This window comes from Apodemus sylvaticus, chromosome 6 (genome assembly GCF_947179515.1).
Source record: "Apodemus sylvaticus chromosome 6, mApoSyl1.1, whole genome shotgun sequence".
NCBI classification, from domain to species: Eukaryota; Metazoa; Chordata; class Mammalia; order Rodentia; family Muridae; genus Apodemus; species Apodemus sylvaticus.
Window position 1 is genome coordinate 43099360 of NC_067477.1, and position 24779 is coordinate 43124138.

A 24779-nucleotide genomic window follows, 5' to 3' on the forward strand; every position below is an offset into this window, starting at 1 on the left:
CTGCAAATTAGAGCTCCTTTAAGATTCCACCACACCCCAGTCTACTATCAGAAAAGTATATGACAACAAAATTCTAGTAAAGATGCAGGGGGCAGGGACCGTTATTCAGGCCTGGTGGGAGCGGAAGCTGGTACAGCCGCTGTGGAAACCTGTGTGGTGCTTTCACTATGACCAAAAAGCAGGACCATTGTATGACTTAGCTACGCCACTCCTGTGCATCCAGACTCTGCAGTGCTGCAGAGATAATTACACAGCCACGTCTGTTGCTGACCTGTTCACAGCAGGATCGGTTAGGGTATTTATCAGCAGATGAGAGGACAATGGAAATTTGCTACATGTGCACGGTGAAAGTCAATTCTCTACAAAGAAAAATGAAATTGTAGGAAAATGGATGAATGTCAAATTATTAAAGGAAATAACACAGACTCAGAAAGACAAATACTATATATTTTCTCCATATACAGATCCTAGCTTTTAATTAATATATAGTTTTATGATTTTAGGTCATATAACTAGAAAGGGGATAAGATAGGAATAAGAGGTTTTCTTGGTAGACATTGTATCTGATATATAGGATATAAAAACAAAGAGGACAGCCAGGTGGTGGTGGCGGACACCTTTAATCCCAGCGTTTGGGAGGCAGAGGTAGACAGATCTTGTAGCATGTAATTATCAAAAAAAAAATTCATACTAATACCAGCTACACGACAGGAACATGGTCTCCCCTCCCCCATTGGGAGTGTGTTGACTGATTTTTTTTTTTTTTTTAATAATTACATGCTATAGATCTCTCTTTAGTTTGAAGCTGGCCTGGTCTACAAAGTAAGTTCCAGGATAGCCAGGGCAACACAGAGAAACCCTGTCTTCAAAGAAGGACGAGCTGGAGGAGAAGGAAGAAGAGGGCGAGGAGGAGAAAAGAAAGGGGCCTAACAGATAGAGAAGAGACACGGAGAATGGTCTACAAAAGCAAACTATAAAAAAATGCCATAACGAAGTCTATTATTTTGTGTGCTATTTATAATTCAGCAAATTGATGGGTCTTTTAACATAGCAATCCATGTTGGGGACTTTATCCTGACACTTTGTTGTACATATATGAAAAGTGGCACTTATGCAACAGACCAGTAGACCCCATGGTCCACTAAGATGGGATGAATTAAGTTCTATAATACTTTATAGCTATAGAAAAATCCCTTCCCTAAAGAGGGCTGCTGTGGATGGATCCCTCAGATTACGAAGTAAAAAGGACCTGCACAGTGTGTCTGGTGACCTGCCTTTTAGACTGCTCTTGAAAGAATGACTAAGAGCCTTCATTTCTTTTTGCTGTACAGTGACACCTGTGTGCAAGCCCAGCACTTGGGCCATACAGTCAACAGGCGTGAGGCCATCCAGGACTATGCAGTAAAACCTGGTCTAAGAGAAATGTGTGAATGAATGAGTGAATGTGTAAAAGGCTGGGTGGTGATGCCTGCGTGTTCAGGCCTCACATGCATTCTGCTTCTCCCACCAGGCTGGCCGCCCTGCTTGCCCAAGAGCATCTCAACCTAAGTGTGCCACAGGTCATTGTCAGCTGCTGCTGTGAGCCCCTTACTCTTTGCCTATCTCGACAAAGCCAGCAGGCCTCATCCCTCCTGACTCACCTAGGCATGCTGGCTAAGGGGTACGCCTCTCACCTTCTGGATGGCCTGCCCCTCTCTATGCCGGGCTCCCCTAGACCAAGCGAGAATTCCTCAGCAGAGAGAAAGTCTCATTCCTCCCCGAAGGATTCACTCCCTGCCTTCACCGCCTCTGCCTTGGCCTTCCTTAAGTCTCGCTCAAAGATACTGGCCATGGTGGCCTGTCTCCGGGCTTCCCGAGCGACCAAGGTCAGCAGGCCCAGCCTGTCCTGGAAGGAACTGCGTGGTCGCAGGGAGGCGCCTCTGACTGCAGAGAAGGTCGCCCAGGAGTGTGAGCACCTTCTGGAACAGTTTCCTGTGTTCGAGGCTGCCCTCCTGGCTAACTGGGAGCCTCTGCAGCAAGCCTCTGAGCCAAGGCAGAGTCTGGCAGCCAGTCTCTGCGGCCAGGCCAATCTCCCTACTGTGCTTCTGGGCCTACATTCTCCTCTGGCCCTGGACGTACTAACTGAGGCCTTTGAGGAAGCGTTGGTGGCCAGAGATTGGCCACGGGCCCTTCAACTCATCGACGTGTATGGGCAGGACATGGACGGCCTGAGCAGTGTGCGGGATCTGGTCCTGACCTGTGCTGCTGTGTGTGGTAAGCAGGACGCTCTCCTCTTCCCCCTCCCATTTAGCATACACTGTGGTACAATCACATGGCATCTTCACAGCAACTCTAGGGAGACATGCCACCATAATCTTGCTTTATAATGGGTGTCTAGAACCAGTAACCAATGTTTTCAATCTTGCATATCAGAATTATTGTAAAGTGTATAAACAACAATCTGGGCCTGCCTTCAGGAGCCCAAGATAGAGTTCAATTAAGTGTTAGCTTTTAAAGAGACCTTAGCAACCTTTTTCTGCAGTCCTTTTAGAACACGTGGTCTTTGCTATGCTGTTCTGCTAGCGCAGGGTGAAGGCAGCCAGAAGCCACAAGTACAGGGACTGGAACATCCACATGCTAATACAACAACAGCAGAATGAACTGTGAGCTGGCCTGGTGTTCAGTGCTCATAGCCCAGCACTTGGGAAGCCGAAGAAAGTTCGAGGCTAGCCTTTCTCAAAACAAGGAACTGGAGAGGTAGCAAGGCGAGTGAGGGGCTTGCGGTTCAAGCATGAATGTCAGCTTGGATCCACAGCAGCACGTAAAAGCCACACGTGGGCCACACACATCTGTAACCCCAGACAGAGACAAGTAGATGCTAGGGGCTAGCTGGGCAGCCAGTCAAGCCAAAGCAACATGCCCCAGGTCGATGAAAGACGCTGTCTCAAATCCAAGGTCTGAGGCCAGTGACATGGTTCAGAAAGCCAATGAGCTGTGGAGCTCCACTGGGGAGAGCAAACGCCAGATGTGCCGTGCAGGGTGGCTTTGTAGGAGAGGCAGAGCTGCCCTTTGAAAGGAAAATACCCTCCAAGAAAGTTAAGAAATCCACTAAAAGAACTGTATGGTATCAATTGCTTGGAGTCTGTGTTTTTGTGTCTCTAAGATCAGATTTATGAATGGGTGTGGGAAAGAGAAAGTTCCTCTTAGTGACAGGATATTTAGGGAATGACGCTCCTTTATGTACAGTATCTTATATATGGGGTGCAGAGTGGAAACTACAAGGAGCACAAAAGCCCTACTGACAAGATGAGTTTTCAAGAGCGCAAGATGGCAGCAGAACAAAATATTAGAAGTCTTCCTTCCTTCCTTTCCTCTCCTCCCTTTATCCGTCCCCTCCTTCTCTCCCTTCAGAAAGTACCATGACTATGACAGCCTCGCATAAAGGGACACTAGGAGGGTTTCTGTCTGTCGTGTAATGGTTCCAAGTATAAACCCAGTTCCAGTCACATGGATTGGAAGGACCCTCCCAGCTCCTGTGTCATGAGATAGAGCAAAGCCCTCTTAAGTTGGACCTTTAAGCTCCTTCGGGTCAGGCTTGCTGCCCTTGAACACTGTTTTGTCTTACAGACAAGGAAGGTTGGCAGTACCTGTTTCCTGTGAAGGATGCGTCCCTGAGAAGTCAGCTGGCCCTGCGGTTTGTGGACAGGTGGCCCTTGGAGTCCTGCCTGGAGATCCTGGCCTACTGTGTTTCAGACATGGCTGTCCAAGAAGAACTGAAATCTCAGCTGCAGCAGAAGCTGATGGAGCTGCGGGTCTATCAGAAGGTAAAGACTGTGGTGTTGGAGTAGAAGAAAGTGGAAGATGCTTGTGGGACATGTGTTGCATCCAAGCTGACGATGCCCAGGGAGGCAGACCTAGGAGGTCAGCCGCATAGCCAGTATGCAATACCTGTGAACCTTCCCCTGCTAGAACAGAGCCTGGAGCTCACCAGGCAAGACGCACATGGTAAGGGGCAAAGGTCTTCCTGGGCCTCTTGAGCAGTTTTCACCCTAAAATGCTGTGGGAAGGATGATCCTCAGAACACTCAGGCTGGAAGAACGTCTTGAGTTTTGAGATGGAGAAACTGGGGACAGGTAACCTCAGGAGGCCAGACTGTCCTCAGCAGTGAGAACTTCCTGTCCTGACTGCTGATCAGACTTTCCCAGACCTTACTCCTGGCGAGGCTTATTGTCTCTGGAAAACCTTTGATCGTTTGCTTTCTTCCCCTCTTTCCGGGAAAGTTCAGACAGCTTGATGCTGGGACGGAGCTTGAGGGACAGAGCTTGAGGGACGGCCCTTCCATGGACATACCGATGATGTGTCCATGGAGGGAACCACTGCCAGCTGGTTATGTGTCTGCCTGTCTCTCCTCAGATCCTAGGTTTACAGGATCCCCCACCCTGGTGTGACTGGCAGACCCTGAGGAGCTGCTGTGCTGAAGACCCATCAGCTGTCATGGACATGATGTTGGAATCACAGGTACCATTTTCCAGGGTGGACTCCTCTTCCTTCCCAGGCTACAGCTCCTTAGCTGGTCATGTGGATAGAGCCCTCTGTAGGTATCAGTGTCACATATCTTATATAACTACAGTATAGTCTTTGTTTCTTTTAATTGTGAGATTTGCCAACACATAGAGAGAGAGGGGATAATGCTGTCACGGCAGTGTTCCTCTGTGAGAACTCCCACACTGTGTGCAGAATGCTCCCGCACACGGAATAACCATGAGTGTCCTTTTTACTAGGATGAGATCAAGTCTCTCAGCCAATCAGACGTCGCAGCTTTGTTCTCATTGCTCCGTATAAGTGCCAACTCTACATATTGTCCTTTTTTTTTTCTTCTTTTATTTTTTTGCCACTAGGATGGTATCTTATTGATACAAGTAGCATTGCCATGATCGGTCGTGAATATGAATCAGTTTTCTGAGTTCGCTGTCCATTTTGTCACTAATAGCAATGTATCTGCTTTTTAAGAAGCTGAAAAATCAAAGGTCACAATGTAGATGTTTAGTTAAGAAACATTTACTAAATGTTGTTGAGCACTGTGCAAAATGGTGGTAAGACAGAGATAATTAAGCTTAGTCCCTGCTCTTGGGTGGCTGACATTTTAGGAGGAAAGGCAATGTAAGATGCATCCCAAAGTGATGCAACATGAAACACCGAGCGACGGAATTTAGCCCAGAGCCAGACAGGAAGCCTGACCACCACCTGAAAAGAAAAGAATCACGGAGAAAAAAGCAGGCCCAGACAGAGGCATGGAGAGGCATCCCAGGCAGGAGCACGCTGGGAGAGTGTGGCAGTGTTAAGAAGCAGAAGATGATGGTGCACACCTTTAATTCCATCACCCAGGAGGCAGATGCGGGTGATCTATGCAATTCAAGGCCAGCCTGGTCTACATAGCAAGTTCCAGAACAGCCAGGGCTTACATAGAGAAAACCCCATCTCAAAAAATAAAAACAAAACCAAAAAACACCAAAAAAAATGCTACATGCAAAGGTTATATTACTGTAAATTTTTTTTAAATGTATTTATTTTTATTTCATGTGCATTGGTGTTTTGCCTGCATGTACCTCTGTGTGAGGAGGGTGCCAGATCCTCTGGGACTGGAGTTACAGGTGTGAGCTGCCATGTGGGTGCTGGGAAGGGAACCTAAGTCTTCTTGGAAGAGTAGCCAATGCTCTTAAGCACTGAGCCATCTCCCCAGCCCCAACAGCTAGTAATGTAATCGATTAAAGGTGGGCGTTTCCTTCCAGGAGTATGAGCTGTGTGAGGAGTGGGGCCGTCTGTACCCCATTCCAAGAGAACACCTGGTCAGTCTGCATCACAAGCACCTTCTCCACCTGCTAGAAAGAAGAGAGCACGACAAGGCTCTTCAGGTAAGCGCCGCTTCTTCACACTTCTCATCCAGGGAGGGCGAACTTACTCAGCTCAGGTGACTCGGAGACTACTGAGTCCCATGCAAAGTGTTTGCCATCGCAGACCTGGAATCCGTGCTTCAGGGACACTTACATTTATTTTGAGCTGGGAACCGAGACCTGCCTTAGGTACCACGTGGAGCATTCGGGTCCTCTCAATGCCACGGCTCGTTAGTGAAGTATGGGGGTGGCAGCAGATGAGTGGAGAAAGACAATTAGTCCCAAATACATGAGCCTAAATATTATCTTCTCACACCAAGCAAGGCCAGCTTGAGAGTTCCGTAGGTCTCACCTCCTTCTCTGTCCTCTGCTGCAGCTCCTGCAACGAATCCCTGATCCCACCATGTGCCTTGAAGTCACAGAGAGGTCCCTTGACCAGCACCCTAGCTTAGCCACGTCACACTTCTTGGCCAACTACCTCACCTCCCACTTCTATGGAGAACTAACCACTGACCGACACCGTGAGATCCAGGCACTGTACATGGGATCTAAGGTGAGGAGGAAAGAGATCTGAGGGAATGCCGTGAGGAGGAAAGAGATCTGAGGGAATGCCGCTTGACAGAGACGTCTGGCCTCACTTCCACCTCAGAATCTGCCCTTTTGTAAGCCCTCGCGCCAGGCACCTTCTCCTCTTGGCCTGTGCTCTATGAAATCATAACCTGGCAGTTCACCTCGTCATAACTGAGTATCCTAGGGCCCGTCATAGTCTTTCTGTTCTCCTTCTGAAGAGCGGTTGCCCAGTCCTCTCATGCTGTCCTTGGGCTTTCTGTGGCACTTGCTATATCATTGTTTCTCAAGACTGACCATGTATTAGGATCACTGGCCATCTTAAAAATATTGGTAGTCGACATTCAAACAAGACCAGTTGGAAATGGCCATGGGATAAGGACTAGTTCTCTTCCAAAAGGATTTGAATGTAAGGATTTCAAACTGCTACTTGAGGGACTGGAGAATTGACCCAATAGTTAAGATTAAGAGCATTGGCTGCTCTTACAGAGGACCTGGGTTCAGTTCCCAGCACCCACATGAGGATTCTTACAACACCCTGTAACTCCAGCTCCATCAGATGTCCTCTTCTGGCCTCCACAGGCATTGCATGTATATGCTGCATGTATAGAGAAGCAGGTATACACACACACACACAAATACACACAAAAATACATGCACACATGAATTTTAAAATTAAAATGCCTGTGTGGTAAATAGTCTATACTTGTAGAAGAGGATTATTTGCCTCAGTAGTTACATAAGAAAGTAGGTGAGAGGAACCAATAAAAAAAAAAGACGAATAAGACTAAGTAATGTACTAGTGCAGGGTTTGGAGACAAGGCCCTCTCACTATTTTCTAATTGTTATGATTTCTCATATACACTGCCCCCACAAATAAATCAAAATATCAAGAGAGCCAGTGACACCACCCTATCCAGAAGAGATTCTTTTTCCTTCTTTCATTTTGTTTTTGGTTGGTTGGTTGGTTGGTTGGTTGGTTAGTTGGTTTTGTGGGAAGTTTTGGTTTGTTAGGTTTTAGCCATCTGTTTTTTGGAGGCCACGGCTGGCTTCAAACTCACTACATAACTGAGGCTATTCCCAATCCTTCCCCCACCTTCCATGTGCTGAGCTGTCAGGTGTAGCCCACCATGCTCAGCTCTTCTTTTTGATTCACATCACTCAATTAGTTGGGGGTGGGGGCTAGTGAGCAGAACAGGACCAGTGCCCCGTGATCCTGACCATGAAAGGGCATTTAGATCCATCTTTTTATGACTAGGACAGTGGCACTGCCAGGATCAGACAGCCTGCCAGCATCACTTTGTATTGTCCATTTTAACCAAAACTTTATAGAATGATAGTGTCTGGGGTTAGGCAAAGCTCAACTATGCCTAGAGGGTCTAGGCCAGGGTGCCCACTGCTTGCTGCCTGTAGCTCAGAGCTAGCCCTCAGCCTATTTCTGAAAACCAAGTTGTATTGCAACAGGCCACATCCATTCATAAATTCATTTATATATTTGCCTGTGCTTGCCTTCATGCTACATTGGCAGAGCTGAATGGGTTTTAAGTCCTAAACTCTAAAATATTTACTCTCTTGCCTCTTACAGAAAAAAATTAGCAACCTCTTATCTATGTAAAGGCCCTTAGGACACTTCTCATTTGCCACCAGGAGGACTTAGAAGTTCAACCTTGCTTCCCAAATGCAATAGTGCTTTAACCCTTTCACTTTAACCCTGTCACTTCCCTGCAAGAATAGCGAGAGTTTCCTGAAGCTTACCTGCTATTTTCTTCATGCCACAGGTTCTTCTGACCCTGCCGGAACAGCACCGGGCCAGCTATGCCCACTTGTCCTCCAGTCCGCTGCTCATGTTAGAGCAGCTGCTGCTGAACATGAAGGTGGACTGGGCCACCACGGCCGTGCAGACCCTGCACCAGCTGCGGGCTGGACAAGACATCAGCTTCACCCTGAACGAGGTTGACTCGTTGCTCTCCAGATACGCAGGGAAAGCTCTGGACCTCCCATACCCTCTGAGAGAGAAACGATCAGGTGACTGACTGCATGCTAGATAGCAGTTGTACAGGGAAGAAGAATGGCCGTGCTGCTCTTTGGTCCATCTCCTCTCCCTACTAACTTAAGTGATCCTCAGGAGATACAGCTGTTTGTTACTTAGGCAAGATCTGAATCTTAGGAGAAGGGCCAAATGCTACGTGTCTGATACCACAAAGGTGTGGGAAGCCAGACGGCCTGGCCTCGATGGTGGATTCATAAGAGCTATCGTTTTGTTTTTGTTTTTGTTTTTGTTTATGGGGAACATGCTTCATTTCCAGGGTAATGTCAGATGTCAGTTGTATGTGAGCTGTTTCAACTCCTAGAATGAAGAAAAGAAACTAGTCGAGATGTTCCTGGCCAGTTCCCTCTCCTCCAGGAGCACCATTTAAGTGTCTTCTGCTTCTCTCTGGGCATTTTTAGATTTATTTTGAGAAATCTACTCCACTGTCTCCTGTGCCTTAAACATGACTTGCTTTTGTTTGTTGGTTTATTTTGAGGAAGAGTCATACATCTTGGGCTTATAAGGTTTTTTTTTTTTTAAGCATTGTTTTATATTTAATACAATCACATTGCAACAATCAACAAAACCAGCAGATATTCGTGCTCAGCATGGAGCTTATTAAAGATGCTTGTGGTAGACCAGGGTTTTGTCAGCTCTTTGTCTCTTTCATCAGATTCCATGATTCACCTCCAGGAGCCTGTCCACCAAGCGTCAGACTCCGAGACCCTATCCAGGTCGTCGTCAGCGGAGTTCTCCGTGGCTACCGCCCCTGGTGAGAACTACTTGTTCAGACTTTCTCATTCTCTCACTCACTTCTCATTTCCACTTAAGAAATCCTTATTTTTTGTTCATAATTTACTCTAGCTTTTTACTTCCCAGTAGATTCATCATATAGCTAACTCTCATTATCTATGACAGTGTGCCTATAACGTCTCTGCAAACACCACATCAGTGAGTGAACCCTGAGCTGTTGCTCCCAGAGGAGGAGGAAGCTACATGCATATGGGCACGTACACACACATACACACACACACACACACACTTACATACACGCCTTACATATGTTAGCTTATTAAAATCTGACAAAGTAACTCATCCTAGCAGATTCTGTGTTCTTTATCTTACAAAGGAAAAAGAGGCCTAGAAGTGACTCACCCCACTAACAATTACCCATGGTGGAATTATTCTAAGTCTATCCATCAGTGTGGAACCAGAGTTCTTGCCCAGCCCTGACCTGCCCCCTACTGTTTCCATACCCTTGTCACCACCATGTGAGAGCCGAGACGAGAGGAAAGAATGTCACCTTAATCAACCTCTACTGAGAACCTGAATATTGGGTGACTCAAAGTTTCTCCAGTCCAGACATGCCCCTGTGTCACTGTAAAAGCAGTAGGAATGTGGATTTTGAGTCTCTTAGTTTGCTTCTCTGATGCTATGATAAAATACTGACCAAATGCAGCTTTGGAAGGAAAGGGTTTATTTTGTTAACATTTGCAGGTAGCAGGTTATTACTGAGGGACATTAGGGCAGGAATTGAAGTGGAAAACGCTGCTTACACTCCCAGGGCTTGCTCAGCTGCCTGCTGCCTTCCTTCCTGCCTTCTTTCTTTCTTTCTTTCTTTCTTTCTTTCTTTCTTTCTTTCTTTCTTTCTTGTGTTTTTGTTGTTATTGTTTTTTGTGGATTTTTTGAGACAGGTTTTCTTTGTGTAGCCCAGACTGTCCTGGAACTAGCTCTGTAGACCAGACTGTCCTCTAATTCAGAGATCTGCCTACTTTTGCCTCCCGAGTACTGAGATTAAAGGTGTGCACCACCATCACCCAGCTCATCAACTTGCTTTCTTATACAACCCAGGATCATCTGACCAGGGATGGCACAGTGGGCTGGACACACACACACACACACATACACACACACACACACACATACACACACACCAATTATTAATCAAGGCAGTCTAATGGAGGCAGTCCTTCAGTTGAGGGTTCCCATGTAATTCTAGTCTGTGCCAAATTGACAAAAACTAGCCAGCATAAGAATATTGATTCTGCAGTGACATATTTAGTGACTAGACAACACTGTAAATATGGAATCCATTGGTGATGAAGATTAACTATATTTAGCCCTCATGAAAGCTCTAATGCCCACACACAAAGAACAAGGTCCCTGGGGGTCTCAATTGTGCTTCGGTCACCTTTTTTCAGCACCCTTCTCTCCCAGTCTCCAAGCTGATGCACAACGACCCATATTCAGGAAAGGCTTAGCAGTTGTTTAGCCAACCGGTCAGGAGAGCGGGGATCTGGGTGCTGCTAAGAAGACCTGTGCTTTCGGTTTATTGTGTGCACACATGTGTGCAATAGAATATGTGTGGAGGTCAACCTGCAGAAGTTGATTCTCTCCTTCTACCAATGTGGGTCTCAGGGATCAAACTCAGGCCTTCAGGTGCAGCAAGCACCTTCTGCCCACTGAGACCTCACTGCCCACTCCCACCCCCAGGCTTAGTGGGTTTTTTATTAACTATATTTGCCCGATTTTATTGTGCATTTCCATCTTGGGTGGGGTGGGTGGGCACACAATGTCCCCTGTTTGTTTTGTGACTCAAACAGGCACCAAGCACCTAGATCTGTCATCCCAGTAGGACCTTGTGAAAAGGTAAAATTCTGTCTTTCCCTCTTCACTGATGAGCTGGAATGTTGACAAGCCTTTTCTCTGACTTCTTACTCCAGGAAGTGCCTTAGTCCATTCTCCCAGTCCCAGGGAGAGAGCTTTCCCTCAGACTCAGCCGCCGCTGGAGTTCGTGCCCCCAGAAACACCGCCTGCCAGGGATCAGTGGGTCCCAGATGAGTCTGCGAGCATCTGCATGGTCTGCTGCAGAGAGCACTTCACTATGGTAAGCAGCCTCCACCCTCAGCATCCCTCCGGGGAGAGAAGCAGAGAGGGCCAGGTTGTGAGCTTGAGTTCTCAGTCAGCTGTCCCCAAGACTGCATCTGCCTGCATCTCCCTTTGACCTGACCTGAGTGCATTCTCAGGACCCATTGATTAGTAGACATCCTCAGATAGCCTTAAGTTATGAAGCCATTGTCGTTCTCACTGGATGATAAAAGCAGGCAGGAATCACCAAATTTTTTGCAATCTGATATCTAGTCCCTATGTCTTTCACAAGACGAAAGTGACCTGATAATAGTTGATTATGCTAGTTCAGGAGAGAGAAGACTCAGCTCTGCTTCCTAATAGCAATGTGACTGTAAACATTTTCAATCTCATGGGCCTCTTAGAAGCTAGAGTTGATGTGTGAGTTGCCTCGTGGAGCTGTTGAAACTACATGTAATTACATATGGTACCACAGTTAATACCAGTACCCGTCTAGCACTTCAGCACTAACGTCAACAACAGTGATGTAATTTTTCTACATCTCTCTCCTCATCTGTGAAAGAGTATAAAATGACTATCAACCTCTAAACGTGAAATGGAGCAATCCTTTAACAACAAACAGTTGGAGAGGCTTGGGTATGCAGCTCACTTGGAAGAGTGGCAGCCTGTCATGGACCAAGCCCCTGGTTCAGTCCCAATGCCTCTTACAATGGATGTGATGATACACATCTGTAATAGCCATACCTCAAGAGGCAGAGACAGGAGAATCAGCAGTTCAAGGTCATCCTCTGCTATACAGTGAGTTTGAGGCCAGCCTGAGCTACAAGAGACAGACTGTGAGTCAAAAAAAAAAAGCTGGAAAGGTGGTTAGTGGTTAAGAATGCTTGCTGCTCTTAAAGAAGAACAGAGTTCAGTTCCCAGCACCCACACGAGGCAGCTCACAACCACTTCTAACTCTAGTTCTAGGGGAGCTGGTGCCCTCCTCTGGCCTCTGTGGGGACCTGAACTCATGTGCACAGACCCACACACAGACAGACAAAGGCATATAAATAAAAATTTTAAAAAGCTTTAAGATGTTAATGCCATAAAGCACTTGGGAGAGGCTGTGTTCCTGCTTTGTCATTGTTGACTCTGTACAAGTGTGGTCATCACTGGCTAAGCAAGGATCTTCTTCTTTACTAAAATTTTTTTAATGTTTTTATTTATTTATGGAATCTGGTAAGAATGCAGATTAACTATATGTAACCCTTGTGAAAATGCTGTTGCCCTCAGAGCCAGCAAGGCTTTTGTCTTAGTCTCTTCCCTGGGGCCATCTGCCCTGTTGCCAGACTCCTGCATTACAGCCACATTCAGAAGGAGCTCAGCAGTTACTTTACCAAATGGTTGGGAGAGCAATACTCTGGGTCCCCTGCTAGATTTTACTATAGTTCAGGCTGACTTAGAACTCACTGCATAGCCTGGGCTGGCCTCAAACTCTCAGCAATTCCCCTGCCTCAGCCTTTCGAGTGCTGGGATTATAGGTGTGAGTCACCGTGCCCACCTTCCCTGTTGCTTCTTAGAGTGTCTCCACATGTTGCTTCCATTCAGAAGCAAACTTTGTCAGAAACTGTTAGTTGCAAATGGTGCAGGACTTAGAACATTTGGTCTTCATCTGAGTAATACTTTAGAATGTCTATTGAGTAGGCTTTTGTTTTTTCTTTTTCTTTTCTTTCATGTGTATGGGGGAGGGGTGTTGAGAAGGTTGAGGACCTTATGCACTAAGCTAAAAACCCATTCCCCTAAATGTGACCTTTCTGAGGCTAGTGTGATCATGTTCAGTAAAAACCCAAGTGCCAAAAAAACAACAACAACAACAACAAAAACAAAAAAACAAAATCCCAAGTGCCTGGTATTCTTAATAAGCCATGGTTGCCAAAAAAAAAAGTATAAACATAGGAGTGACAGTCTGACGTTCTTCTCTTGACGTCCCTTCTATTCCAATGGCTTTCCTCAGTTCAACAGGCGTCATCACTGTCGCCGCTGTGGGCGGCTAGTGTGTGGCTCCTGCTCCTCTAAGAAAATGGTGGTGGAAGGCTGCAGAGAAAACCCGACACGTGTGTGTGACCAGTGCTACAGTTACTACAACAAAGAGTGAGTGTCCTGCAGTAAGCCTGACTTAGCCCTGCCACCTCCCCAGGGCCCTCACTGTTCCATCACTCCCACTGTGCAGCGTTACACTGTATTACACCATGTTTGATTTAATATGCCATGTTTGATTTAATATGTACACTGTAGTGTCATTAACCGTATTGTGAAATGCATACAGCACAAGTGGCTTTGTCAGAGACTTTGAAGGTGGGAGGTACGGATGAGAAGGGAGCATGCAGAGTTCTTACCGGCTGTTTTTATCTGAAATCAAGACACGTTGGTCCTCAGACCTTCCACACACTGAGGTCACCATCTCACCTTGTCACCTCTCCTGTTACCTGGCCACTTGCGGTTCATGTGACTCCAGCTGGACTTGGAACGACATGCCCATACCCGCTGAGTGTGTGGGCTCACTTGCTCTAGCTCTACACTGGGTAGTCATCTTGGCTTGTGAGTCACAGACCAGCCCTCACACTCACTCTCCTGCACATGGCTAACCTCCAGATAAATTTCAGCAACTGCCCCTCCCTCTAGCAAGGCAGATGCATGAAGAGGATGTTTTGTGAGTCATCATGACTTGGATTTTTTTTCTACTGCTTCTTATTGAGAGTGTGAAGTCTTAGGGTACCTAGGGAAATCAGCTATGCAAGAGCAAAATTACTTTAGAGTCTCAGGTTTTATTTTATTTAGCAAACTTAACTAGATTTTGTACTCTACATAATAGAATTTTGGGTCATTATTTGCCTAAGTATTGACTGCATAGGAATGAAGGCATGTCATACGCATCGAACAGTTCCTGAAACCCTAACACTCCAGTCCCTGCTTCCCTTGTCAGGTGGAGGACAGTAATTACCCTAACATCATCCTGTGGGGTTTTAAGTGAGCAGTCAATGTTAATGGGGAGTCTTTTTCCAGCAGTTACTCTGCAATAGTTACATTATCCTAAGGGAACCCCATTTTACTAGGGAAACAGCCAATAAACCCACCACAAGGTGACTGGCTGAGTGCAGTGGTGATGGAACACACAGATTGGCCCAGGGAGTTGAGAGAATCTCCTGGAGATGACCCCAGGAGATGAGTCTTAGAGAATGAGGAGTTTGGGAGAAAAGAGACCTAAAGAAGAACAGAAAAGAAAAGAAAAATTATTCCCAGGGGGTGGGTAGCACAGCAAAAGCCGAGGCGGAGAAAACGTTAAGCATTTGAGGAGCCGTGAGTAGGTAGATGACAGGCTAGGGTTCCGATCAGTGGACTGTGGACTTAAAGCAGGCAGCCGAATCCAGAAGACTTACTGGCACAAGACTTTGGCCTGCTCCCTGCGCCATGGACTGGAGTAGGTCAGCATGTTCCTTATACACATTGTAAACGTGGCCCTTTACCAGAGCTGATGGTGGAGCAATGGGACCCTTGCAGCCTGAGGACAGGTCATGGTGACAGGAGATGGCTAAAGAAATGGTCATACCAGATCTCAGAACCACAAATGAGGAATCCTTTCAACCTGAGCAGCTTCTGAGGAATTCTTAAGCAGGAGCAGAATGTGACCACATTTGAATTTCTGAAATCTTGCTACAGCCACAAGTAGAGGCTAGGTGGTCAGAGTCAAGGACACTTATTGCAGAATCATGGCAAAGTTATTACAGATGCCAGCCCAAAATCATGAGGTCTCCTCAGACACAGAAAGGTGGGGACATTTAAATGGCTATGTAAGACATAAAAGGACAAAGCATGGTAAGAGATGGTTATGACCAGCAAGGAAGAGAAAAAGTTATGTGTGATTAATTCTCTGATTGTCTTAGTCACAGCCTTATTGCTGTGAATAGACATCATGATCATGGCAACTCTTATAAAGGACAGCATTTAGTTGGGTCTGTATTACAGTTAGGAGGTGTAGTCTGTTATCATCATGGTGGGGAGCATGGCAGCAGGCAGACATGATGCTGGTAAAGGAGCCAAGGGTTTCACATCTTGATCCACAGGCAGCAAGAAGAAACTGAGACACACTAGGCCTGGCTTGCACTTCTGAGACCCCCAAAACCTACTCCCAGTGACACATTTCCTCAAGACCACCACACCTACCTACTCCATCAAGGCCAACCTCCCAAGAGTGTCAGTCCCATGAGCCTAGGGGGCCATTGTCACTCAAACTTTGATACTGATCAATGACCACTAGAACCAATGTCAGTTTCGTTCACTAAACACAAAACAGAGAAGCGGTGGCTGAGGCATTTTGTTTCTCTCTCTTTCTAGTGCACCAGAGGAGAGCCCATGCCAGTCAGAAGGTAAGGCCTGAGCTTGCTCCGTGTCTCTGTTGTCAGTACGCCAGCTACAGCTGATGACCATGGGGCAACTAGATCCATGTCTTAGTCAGGGTTTCTATTCCTGCACAAACATCATGACCAAGAAGCAATTTGAGGAGGAAAGGGTTTATTGAGCTTACACTTCCATGTTGCAGTTCATCACTAAAGGAAGTCAGGACTGGAACTCAAGCAGGTCAGGAAGCAGGAGCTGATGCAGAGGCCATGGAGGGATGTTTCTTACTGGCTTGCTTCCTTCCCCTGGCTTGCTCAGCCTGCTCTCTTATAGAACCCAAGAGCACCAGCCCAGGGATGGTACCACCCACAAGGGGCCCTTCGCACTTGATCACTAATTGAGAAAATGCCCCACAACTAGATCTCATGGAGGCACTTCCCCAACTGAAGCTCCTTTCTCTGTGATAACTCCAGCCTGTGTCAAGTTGACACACAAAACTAGCCAGTACAATCCACTTGGTTCAGGAATGGAAAATCATAGCTTTTCTATCAGCCTGTTTGCCTTGACATCCCTTGACATGTAGACAACCTTCACAAGAACCTTTAGACCCATTAGCTTCTAGCACTGGGAAGGCCAACAGCCAAGGACTTTGGGTTTTAGCTTTTAATAGGGACCCTATCCACCGCCACCCCAGCTCCCTCCTCTGTTGTCATTTGTCCTCCGTTCAGTGCTTTGTTCTGCCCTCAGGAGATCACTGTCAGCAGTTTAGCTAGTACCTTTCCACAGCAGGTTAGTTCCCAGTGGTTGAGCCATGTCTTTCAGGGTTTCTTGTGTGAAGCGTCACAGTCATGTCACAAACGAGGTGACATTTATCCCAGACCTATGCATGGGGAAGAGGATTTGAGGTACTTTATGGGCTTTCCTAAAGAAAACAAAAGGAAAGAGGGGAGAATGCAGTCAAAAACACTCTCTGCTCTCACGGAGACCCAGGTTGGGTTCCCAGCACCCAAACTAAGTGAATCACAACTGCCTCAACTACTAATTCCAGGCAGTCAGACGCCTTCTCCTGGCCTCAGGCATATGCATACGCATGCACATACACACACATAAACTCATACAGGCACACACACAAACAAGTAAATAAGTCTTTAAGAAAAGAAAAGAGACCAAGGAGAAAGACGGCCCTCAGATAGGCAGGCAGATACCTGCCTGGGACACACCAGCTCGCAGGGTTGCGGCACCAGCCAGTGACTGGCACTGAGTAACAAGCCTCTTCTCAGTTCCAGACAGCGCTAAAAATGAAAGCCCTCCATATTCAGCTGTGGTGAGAGTCCCCAAAGCAACCGAGGTGGAATGGATCTTGAGTCTAAATGAGGAAGAAAATGAGCTGGTGCGCAGTGAATTTTACTATGAGCAGGTAATAACAATAAAATGTAATGGTCACATAAGTTTCGTTATGTCCAACAGTAAAGCAGGAAATGTAGAGGTCGCTCGCTAAGCCTGGCCCTTGTTTGCATGCATACAATTACATGAGGCTGAGATGAGTGAACCAGTTAGGCAGAAGGTCAGAAGCATCTCCGGAAAGGTACAGAGAAGCTAGAAGATTGCAAGGGGAGGGGGAAGACAGAGCACAGAACTGAACTGTTTGGAGACTGGGCAAGTGATGCAGTGGGTGGTAAAGTGCTCTCTGTGCAAGCATGAGTACCTGAGTTCAGATCCCTGCACCCATCTGAGGAAACAGGTCAGCAACATGTGCCTATGTAGTCCCAGCACTGAGGAGGCAAAGACGGGCAGATCCCTGGAGCTTGCTGGCCAGCCAGGTCCAGCTAAAGCAACAAGCTCCAGGCTCAGTGAAAGACGCTGACTCAAAAGTAGAAATAAAAATAAGGTGGGGAGCAATTCAGGAAGACACCCAATCTCAACCTCTGGCCTCCACACACACATACACGTACAACTGCTTGCACACCTTCACATACATGCATCGACACAACACACACACACACACATCACTACCACCACCAACAACAACAACAAAATCCTAAAATGTCTGGGCAAAAGCACAGAGTCAAAAATCATAGGACATAAGGCTGGAAAGATGGATGGCTCAGCGGTTAAGAGGTCCTGAGTTCAAATCCCACCAGCCACACGGTGACTCACAATCATCTGTAATGAGATCCAATGCCCTCTTCATCAGATGCCTTTTTCTGGTGTGTCTGAAGACAGCTACAGTGTACTCACATACATAAAATAAATAAGAAAAAAAATCACAGGACATGATGAAGGTATCAGAAGACAGTATTGAAAGTAAGGGGTAACGTGGTAAGCTTGAGAAGGACTATTTATATAGAGAACTATGACGCCTACAGTAAGAAATGAGTATCTGGTAGGTGCGGGCAGCTAGGGGTTTTTACAGGTGTGCTATGGGAGCGTTGGTTGGCCGCAGCATGTTTAGGACGTAAAGTGCTGACTTCAATAGGCAAGTGATAAGAATGATTACAACTGTGGGACAGAAGAGCAAAAAACAGAGGCCACCTGTGGGAATTGTCGAGCAGTAGGAAGTCCCTGGACAGCCAGGGCTATGTAAAGAGACTGTCTGAAAAACAAAAAGACAAAACACGAAGTAGGAACCGAGGACATACTGTCTCTTCCCACAGTGTGACAAAGCCTAGCAGCCAGCGCTCGGCAGTGGAACTTGGAGCGTCTAAAATACTGCTGGATGCTCTGTTGGTTTGCAGGGGGATGTCCGGCTTCCTCTTGAAGTGGTTTCCTTCCTGTTGAAGAGGGCATGGTGATTCCACCAGATAGCTGTATTTGAACAATGCTCTGGTCCCTGAATTCGCTGTCTTTGTCTCCCTCCCCTGCCCTGGCCAGGCCCCCAGCGCCTCCCTGTGCATTGCCATCCTGAACCTGCACCGAGACAGCATTGCCTGTGGTCACCAGCTGATTGAGCACTGCTGCAGGCTGTCCAGGGGCCTCACCAACCCAGAGGTGGATGCCGGGCTGCTCATAGACATCATGAAGCAGCTGCTCTTCAGTGCCAAAATGATGTTCGTCAAGGCTGGCCAGAGCCAGGACTTGGCTCTTTGTGACAGGTACATCAGAATGAGCCTCCATTCTTTTATACAGTGGCGGGTTTTAATCTGGCTTCCTTTTCTGACTCTGCTGTGACCTTCCTTCCATCTTCCCATCCTCTCTTATGAAACATGCTGACCTGTATCCCATTTTGATGTTTATGAGATATAAGTACTAATCACCGTGGTCCAGTTGGTAGTCCTTGCCCTATGTCAGCCTGTGTCCTTTTCTTTTCCATAGGCCTTAAAAACAGAGTCTATTCATTTGCTTTCTAGTACCATGATAAACCAGCATGACCAAAAGCAATTCCGAGAGGCAGGGGCTTATCCAGCACAAGGTTCCGCCACAGAAGGAAGTCAGGACAGGAACTGAAGCACAAGCCATAGAGGACTGCTGCTTACTGGCCTGCCCCTCATGGCTTGCTCCTCCTTTCTTATGCTACCCAGAAACACCTGTCCAAAGGTAGCACCTCCCAGTGAGCTAGGCCCACGCTCATCAGTCATTAATACGAAATAAATAGCCTACAGACTTGCCTGGGCCCATCTTATGGAGGCATTTTCTCAGTTGAGAGTCCCTCTTCTCAGATCAGTTCAGCTTTTGTCAAGTTGATACAAAGCTACCACATGGTGATTCCCTAGTTGTACCCTGTCACAAAGCAAGGAAAGACCTTAACTAGATTCTTTGTCATTAAAATAATTTAGGAAAGTACCTTTAGTGTCTGTGGAACTCTCTAGTTTTTAAAAGAAATGCGATTGACCTCGCACAGAACTCCCCTGTCTTGACTGTGACCTCTGGGACTTCTGGATAATGGGGCTATAAAAACAATTTGGGATCACCTAGCCTCACTACATGAAGTTGGTCTCTGGGATCCATGTGGTAAAAGAAGAGAACCAACTGCCAAAAGTCCTCTGACCTCTGCACACATGCCATAGCACGCATGCACCGATGTGCACACAAGAAACGAATAGATGTCTCTTACAATTGTGGAACCAGTGGGCTCCTGTATCCTGGTGGACTGTGAGTCAGCTTACGGAAATAGGGAGATGTGACTGAGGGTTAGCCTCTCTTCCCCGGCAGATTCCTGCACAACCTGCTTTGACTCCATCCATTAACTTTACAATGAAAACTCCTAATTCCTTACTGACCCACCCAGATGCGTGACTCATGAAATGTGCTCCAGTACCAGGCCCAGCCAGCTTCGGGAACCAGGGATAGGATGTGCTTTGAAGCATAAATGCCTCCTGCAAACACTCGTTAGAGCACATACCTACATCATCTCTTAACATTCTAACCTCAGACAAATCTGCCTAACTGCAGGAGCCTCCTGAGGGGGCACAGATCCAGTAAGCTCTGACTTTAGCAGGGTTCTCACCCCCACGTGCAGCCATGGGCTTCCCAGACACTCTACAGCACTATCATCTCTCTCTCTCTCTCTCTCTCTCTCTCTCTCTGTCTCTCTCTCTCTCTCTCTCTCACACACACACACACACACACACAGATACCTGCTTCACATACAATCGTATGAGGACTCATCTCTGCTTCATATTGCTATACAAACCAGAATATTCTGTTTTTAACTATGTCTCCTTCTGATGGATAAACAGATAAAATGAACATATTTCAAAACAACTAACATATCTAGTTCAACTGTTTTCATTTGCTAAATGGAGAGTTATATTATGGCTTCAAATCTGATTTTACATACCACCCCCCTACCCTGTCCTCACCAGGTTAAAAATCATTAAAGGTATGGAACCAGAAAAATTGCTAAGTAGAGTCAGGAGCCACAAGGTTTTTTTGCTGTAGGTAGGAGACAGACATCCAGAACCATGGGTGTGAGCCTGCTGCATCAGGCAGAATGGTCAGACTCTCTGGACTCTGCCTTGATGAGGTTCTTCCAATCCTCAGGAACAAGATTATTGGTGGGGTATAAGAAAAGTCATTCTTAGCACACAGGAAAAATATGAAGTCTAGGACTAGACCAGAAAGGCCAAGGTGCCCCTGTAGGTACCACTGTAGTAATGGTAAAACCACTATACCAACCAGGAATATGGGTCAGTGGAGTCAGTATATATGATATATACATATACATATATATATATACATATATACACCTATACATATATAGATGAATGAGTATTTTATCTGAGTATGCCACATGTGTGCCTGTTGCCCCCAGATGCCAGAAGAAGATGGTATCGGGTCCCCTGAATTGAAGTTACAGGTGATTGTGAACCATCACACGGGTAATAGGAGAACCAAACCAAGGTCCTCCAGAGAAGCAGTCAGTGCTCTTAACTGATGAGCCCTCTTTCCAGCCCCTAAGTCAATGATACCTGTTCTGTACTCTCTTTCAACAAAACAGTGTTCCGAAGAACCAAAAGCACTCGGTGGGTAGCTTGTGAGCTCCAGCATTTAATGTAGATGCCTTGTCTCGGAAATCCCAGACATCTGTGCTCCTACTCAAACATAAACCAGCATGGTGTGCTGCTACAGAAGTTCCAGACACCATCCAAAGCTCTCAAACCTGACATTTCATTCTATCCTTAAAACTTTCTGCTTTATATCCATTTAACAGATGAGTAAGCTGAGGCATGTCTCAGAGCTATTAAGGTAGAGGAGTGAAGAGTCTGACTCTAGGACCTTTGCTCAGAGTACCTATGCTATATATCTCTTCATTCCCATGACCACACGTAGCATTGAAAATGAGATAAAAAGCCTTCTAGCAGCAATCACTCCAGAGCTACACAACCTCACTTGCTCTTTCTCCCCGTAGCTACATCAGCAAGGTAGACGTCCTGCATATTTTAGTCGCTGCTGCCTACCGCCATATGCCATCTCTAGATCAGATCTTGCAGCCAGCTGCAGTAACCAGGCTGAGGAACCAGCTCCTAGAAGCTGAGTACTACCAACTGGGCGTTGAGGTGAGACAAAGATGAGTCTTCCTTATACCCGGCTGTCATGAGTGCCTTTGAAACAGGCCTTACCGCCTCTGTTGTCCTCACCATGGACACATACAGGGTACAACCAGATTTAGAGCTACAGCACTTGGATGGTGGGCAGGTGCTTGGGGCAAAGGAACAGAACAAGGTTTGGGAAGACTCTCAGACCTGAACGTAGACACCTCTCATTTTTACCTCCAGGTCTCTACAAAGACTGGGCTTGATTCCACAGGAGCATGGCATGCCTGGGGCATGGCCTGCCTCAAAGCTGGGGACCTCACTGCTGCAAGGGAGAAGTTCAGTCGCTGCCTGAAGCCTCCTTTGGACCTCAACCAATTGAGCCATGGCTCGAGGCTAGTCCAGGACGTGGTCGAGTACCTGGAGTCCACAGTGAGGCCCCTCGTTTCCTTGGTAAGAGCTGAGCGGACAGTGGGCCCCATTCAGTAAGAGGCAAGGGACAGTAAGGGTCAGGGAGAGGTCAGGCTTATCCAATTAATAGTGCATGTGGGCTCAGAGGGCTGATGTCTGTCTGTCTGTTTGTTTCTATTACATGTAGTTAGATAAGTAATTATATGGTTAGATTAAACACAAAGTTGGGGAGGGGGTTGTTGGTTTGTTTTGGAGTTTTTTTGTTTTTGTTTTTTGTTTGATCAGTTTGGGTTTTTTTGTTTTGTTTTGTTTTTTGTTTTTCAAGACAGGGTTTCTCTGTGACAGGGTTTCAAGACAGGAAGCCTTGGCGGTCCTGGAAGTCATACTGTAGACCAGACTGACCTTGAACTCATAGAAATCCACCTGCCTCTGCCTTTCAAGTGCTGGGATTAAAGGCATGTGCCACCACCACCCAGTTACAAAGTCAGTTTTTTAAAAGAAACGATAAAAGATATATTTTTTAAAAAGTTAAAATCACATAGCCAGATTACTGAGTTTTAATATTCCATTTGGAGTTTCTTTGTTTTTCTATTTTGTACTGAATGTATTGCAGTGGATTCATATTTGGCTGTGTGTGCTTACCTATGCATGCATGTGTGGAGGTCAGAGGGCACTGTTGGCTGTCTTCTCCCACTCTTTCCATTTTGTTTTTGAGTGTGTGTCTATGTATGACCCTCTGCCTCTCCCCTGTCCCTCTCACCTTCCCTTCTCCCTCTCCCCTGTCACCTTTCCCTCTCCTTTTCCCCTCTCTCCTCCCCCTTTCCTCTCTCCCTCTCCCTCTGTCTTGGAGGTCAGAGGACAATTTGCAGTAGTGAGTTCTGTCCTCCCTCCAGGATGAAATTCAGAGGTCAGGCTGGTTTCCGGCACCCTCACTGGCTGAACCTCACTGCCACAGGCTACTTTGGGTGTGTCACAGAACCTGGAGCTGTCTGTTTCCAGTAGATTCTCCAGTTAGCCCCTACCCAGCTAGAATCTGCCTACCCAAACACTGGGTTACAGATACACTCCAGAACACCAACTTTTATCCGGGTGCTGGGGTACGCAGACTTGCACTGCAAGCCCTTTGACAAGTGAACCATCTTCAGGCCCTGCTTCATTTTGTTTAATGCACAACAGCCTTGAACTCGAAAACATCATGCCTCAAGTTTGTGTACACCATCAAACCCAGCTCCTGTTAAGATCTGCTGAGAGACGGGCGTAGTGATAAGGGCCTGCTGTCCCAGCTACCCAGAAGCTGAGGGGGCTCGGAAGAGAGAGAACAACTTCTTAAACACTGGCATTCAAAGTCAATCTGAGTAGCACAGGAAGACTGGCTCACTAAACAAGCAACGAGTGTATGGTGTTGAATGGAGCTTGAGTTGTACCCTTCTGGAGAGGCTTGCATTGCATCCTTCCTTGTTCTACTCTAAAACTGTAGTCTTTTCCCACATTGTTAAGTGAGACTATGGACCGATGCTTCTAGTGGCTGCGAAAATTCAGCGCTCTCCACCTTTGATTGTTAGTATACTTGATTTTTGAGATAGGGTTTCTCTGTGTAGCCCTTGCTGTCTTGGAACTTGCTCTGTAGACCAGGCTGACCTTGAACTCACAGATCTGCCTGCCTTTGCCTCCCAAGTCCCGGCTTCAGTGTATTGCATCATAATTATAATACAATACGCTGTTACTCTCTTTCCTGCCAGCAAGATGATGATTACTTTGCCACCTTGAGGGAACTGGAAGCCACCCTTCGAACCCAGAGCCTCTTTCTGGAGGCTGTTCCTGAGGGGAAGATCATGAACAACACCTACTACCAAGAATGTCTCTTCTACCTGCACAACTACAGCACCAACCTGGCCATCATCAGCTTCTACATGAGGCATAACTGCCTTCGGGAAGCCCTGCTGCACCTGCTCAACAAGGTAAGACATCTGGACACAATACAAGGGCAGTGGCTGCTCCATCACCTCCATAGATGCAACTCAGTGTCCCACTATGACATCATTTCCAGTAGAGTCAGTTCAAAATGAAAGACTTTGTTTATACACTCATCCAATAAGGGCAGCGAGTCTTAACTTAGGACCAAATATCGCTCCTGACCAGCAATAGCAAGTTCATCTCTTCTCCCAAAGCACAGAGCACAGTCAGAGAATCAGCCCAGCCTCTGCGGCGAGGTGCTCAGTGGGACTATTGTGTGGCATCAGGCACATTGTTACAGAGATGAGCACCCCGAGTGTGCGTGTGCATATGCTCGTGTGTGCATGCGTGCGTGCGTGCGTGTGTGTGTGTGTGTGTGTGTGTGTGTGTGTGTGTGTACGAGGAAGCAGCACTCACTCTCCTCCTTCTCCTCTCTCCCCTGGCTCCTCCCACTGGAGGCAAGAGCACTGAGAGCATCATCACTTCCTTGGACATCACGCTTCTGTTTACTTATTGAGAGAGAGCAAGAGAGAAAGAGGTGGGAGGGGTGGACAGAGAGAGAAAGTGTACACAGGGGCCGTGGTGCATGTGGTGGTCAGAGGATAAATTTCAGGAATCACTTCTCACCTTCCGCCTTTGAGCAGGGTCTCCTGTCTCTGTGGCCCTTCTGTGTCCTCTAAGCCAAGCTTTCTCCTGTTTCTGCCTCCCATCTCACCGTAGGCGTCCTGAGCTTGC

At 46.8% G+C, this 24779-nt stretch overlaps 1 protein-coding gene across 1 annotated transcript in view; it reads left to right on the plus strand.

The window, feature by feature from the left end:
- Zfyve26 (zinc finger FYVE-type containing 26) overlaps positions 1-24779 on the plus strand; it is a 61652-nt gene that overhangs the window by 25004 nt on the left and 11869 nt on the right. The window contains exons 21-35 of the mRNA XM_052185574.1: positions 1511-2253; positions 3607-3803; positions 4393-4497; positions 5769-5891; positions 6247-6423; positions 8216-8462; positions 9140-9238; positions 11190-11353; positions 13328-13464; positions 15706-15737; positions 16989-17125; positions 18580-18800; positions 21557-21704; positions 21924-22133; positions 23831-24049. Of these exons, the coding sequence (XP_052041534.1) occupies positions 1511-2253; positions 3607-3803; positions 4393-4497; positions 5769-5891; positions 6247-6423; positions 8216-8462; positions 9140-9238; positions 11190-11353; positions 13328-13464; positions 15706-15737; positions 16989-17125; positions 18580-18800; positions 21557-21704; positions 21924-22133; positions 23831-24049 (2959 nt within the window). The remainder of the gene's footprint in view (positions 1-1510; positions 2254-3606; positions 3804-4392; positions 4498-5768; positions 5892-6246; positions 6424-8215; positions 8463-9139; positions 9239-11189; positions 11354-13327; positions 13465-15705; positions 15738-16988; positions 17126-18579; positions 18801-21556; positions 21705-21923; positions 22134-23830; positions 24050-24779) is intronic.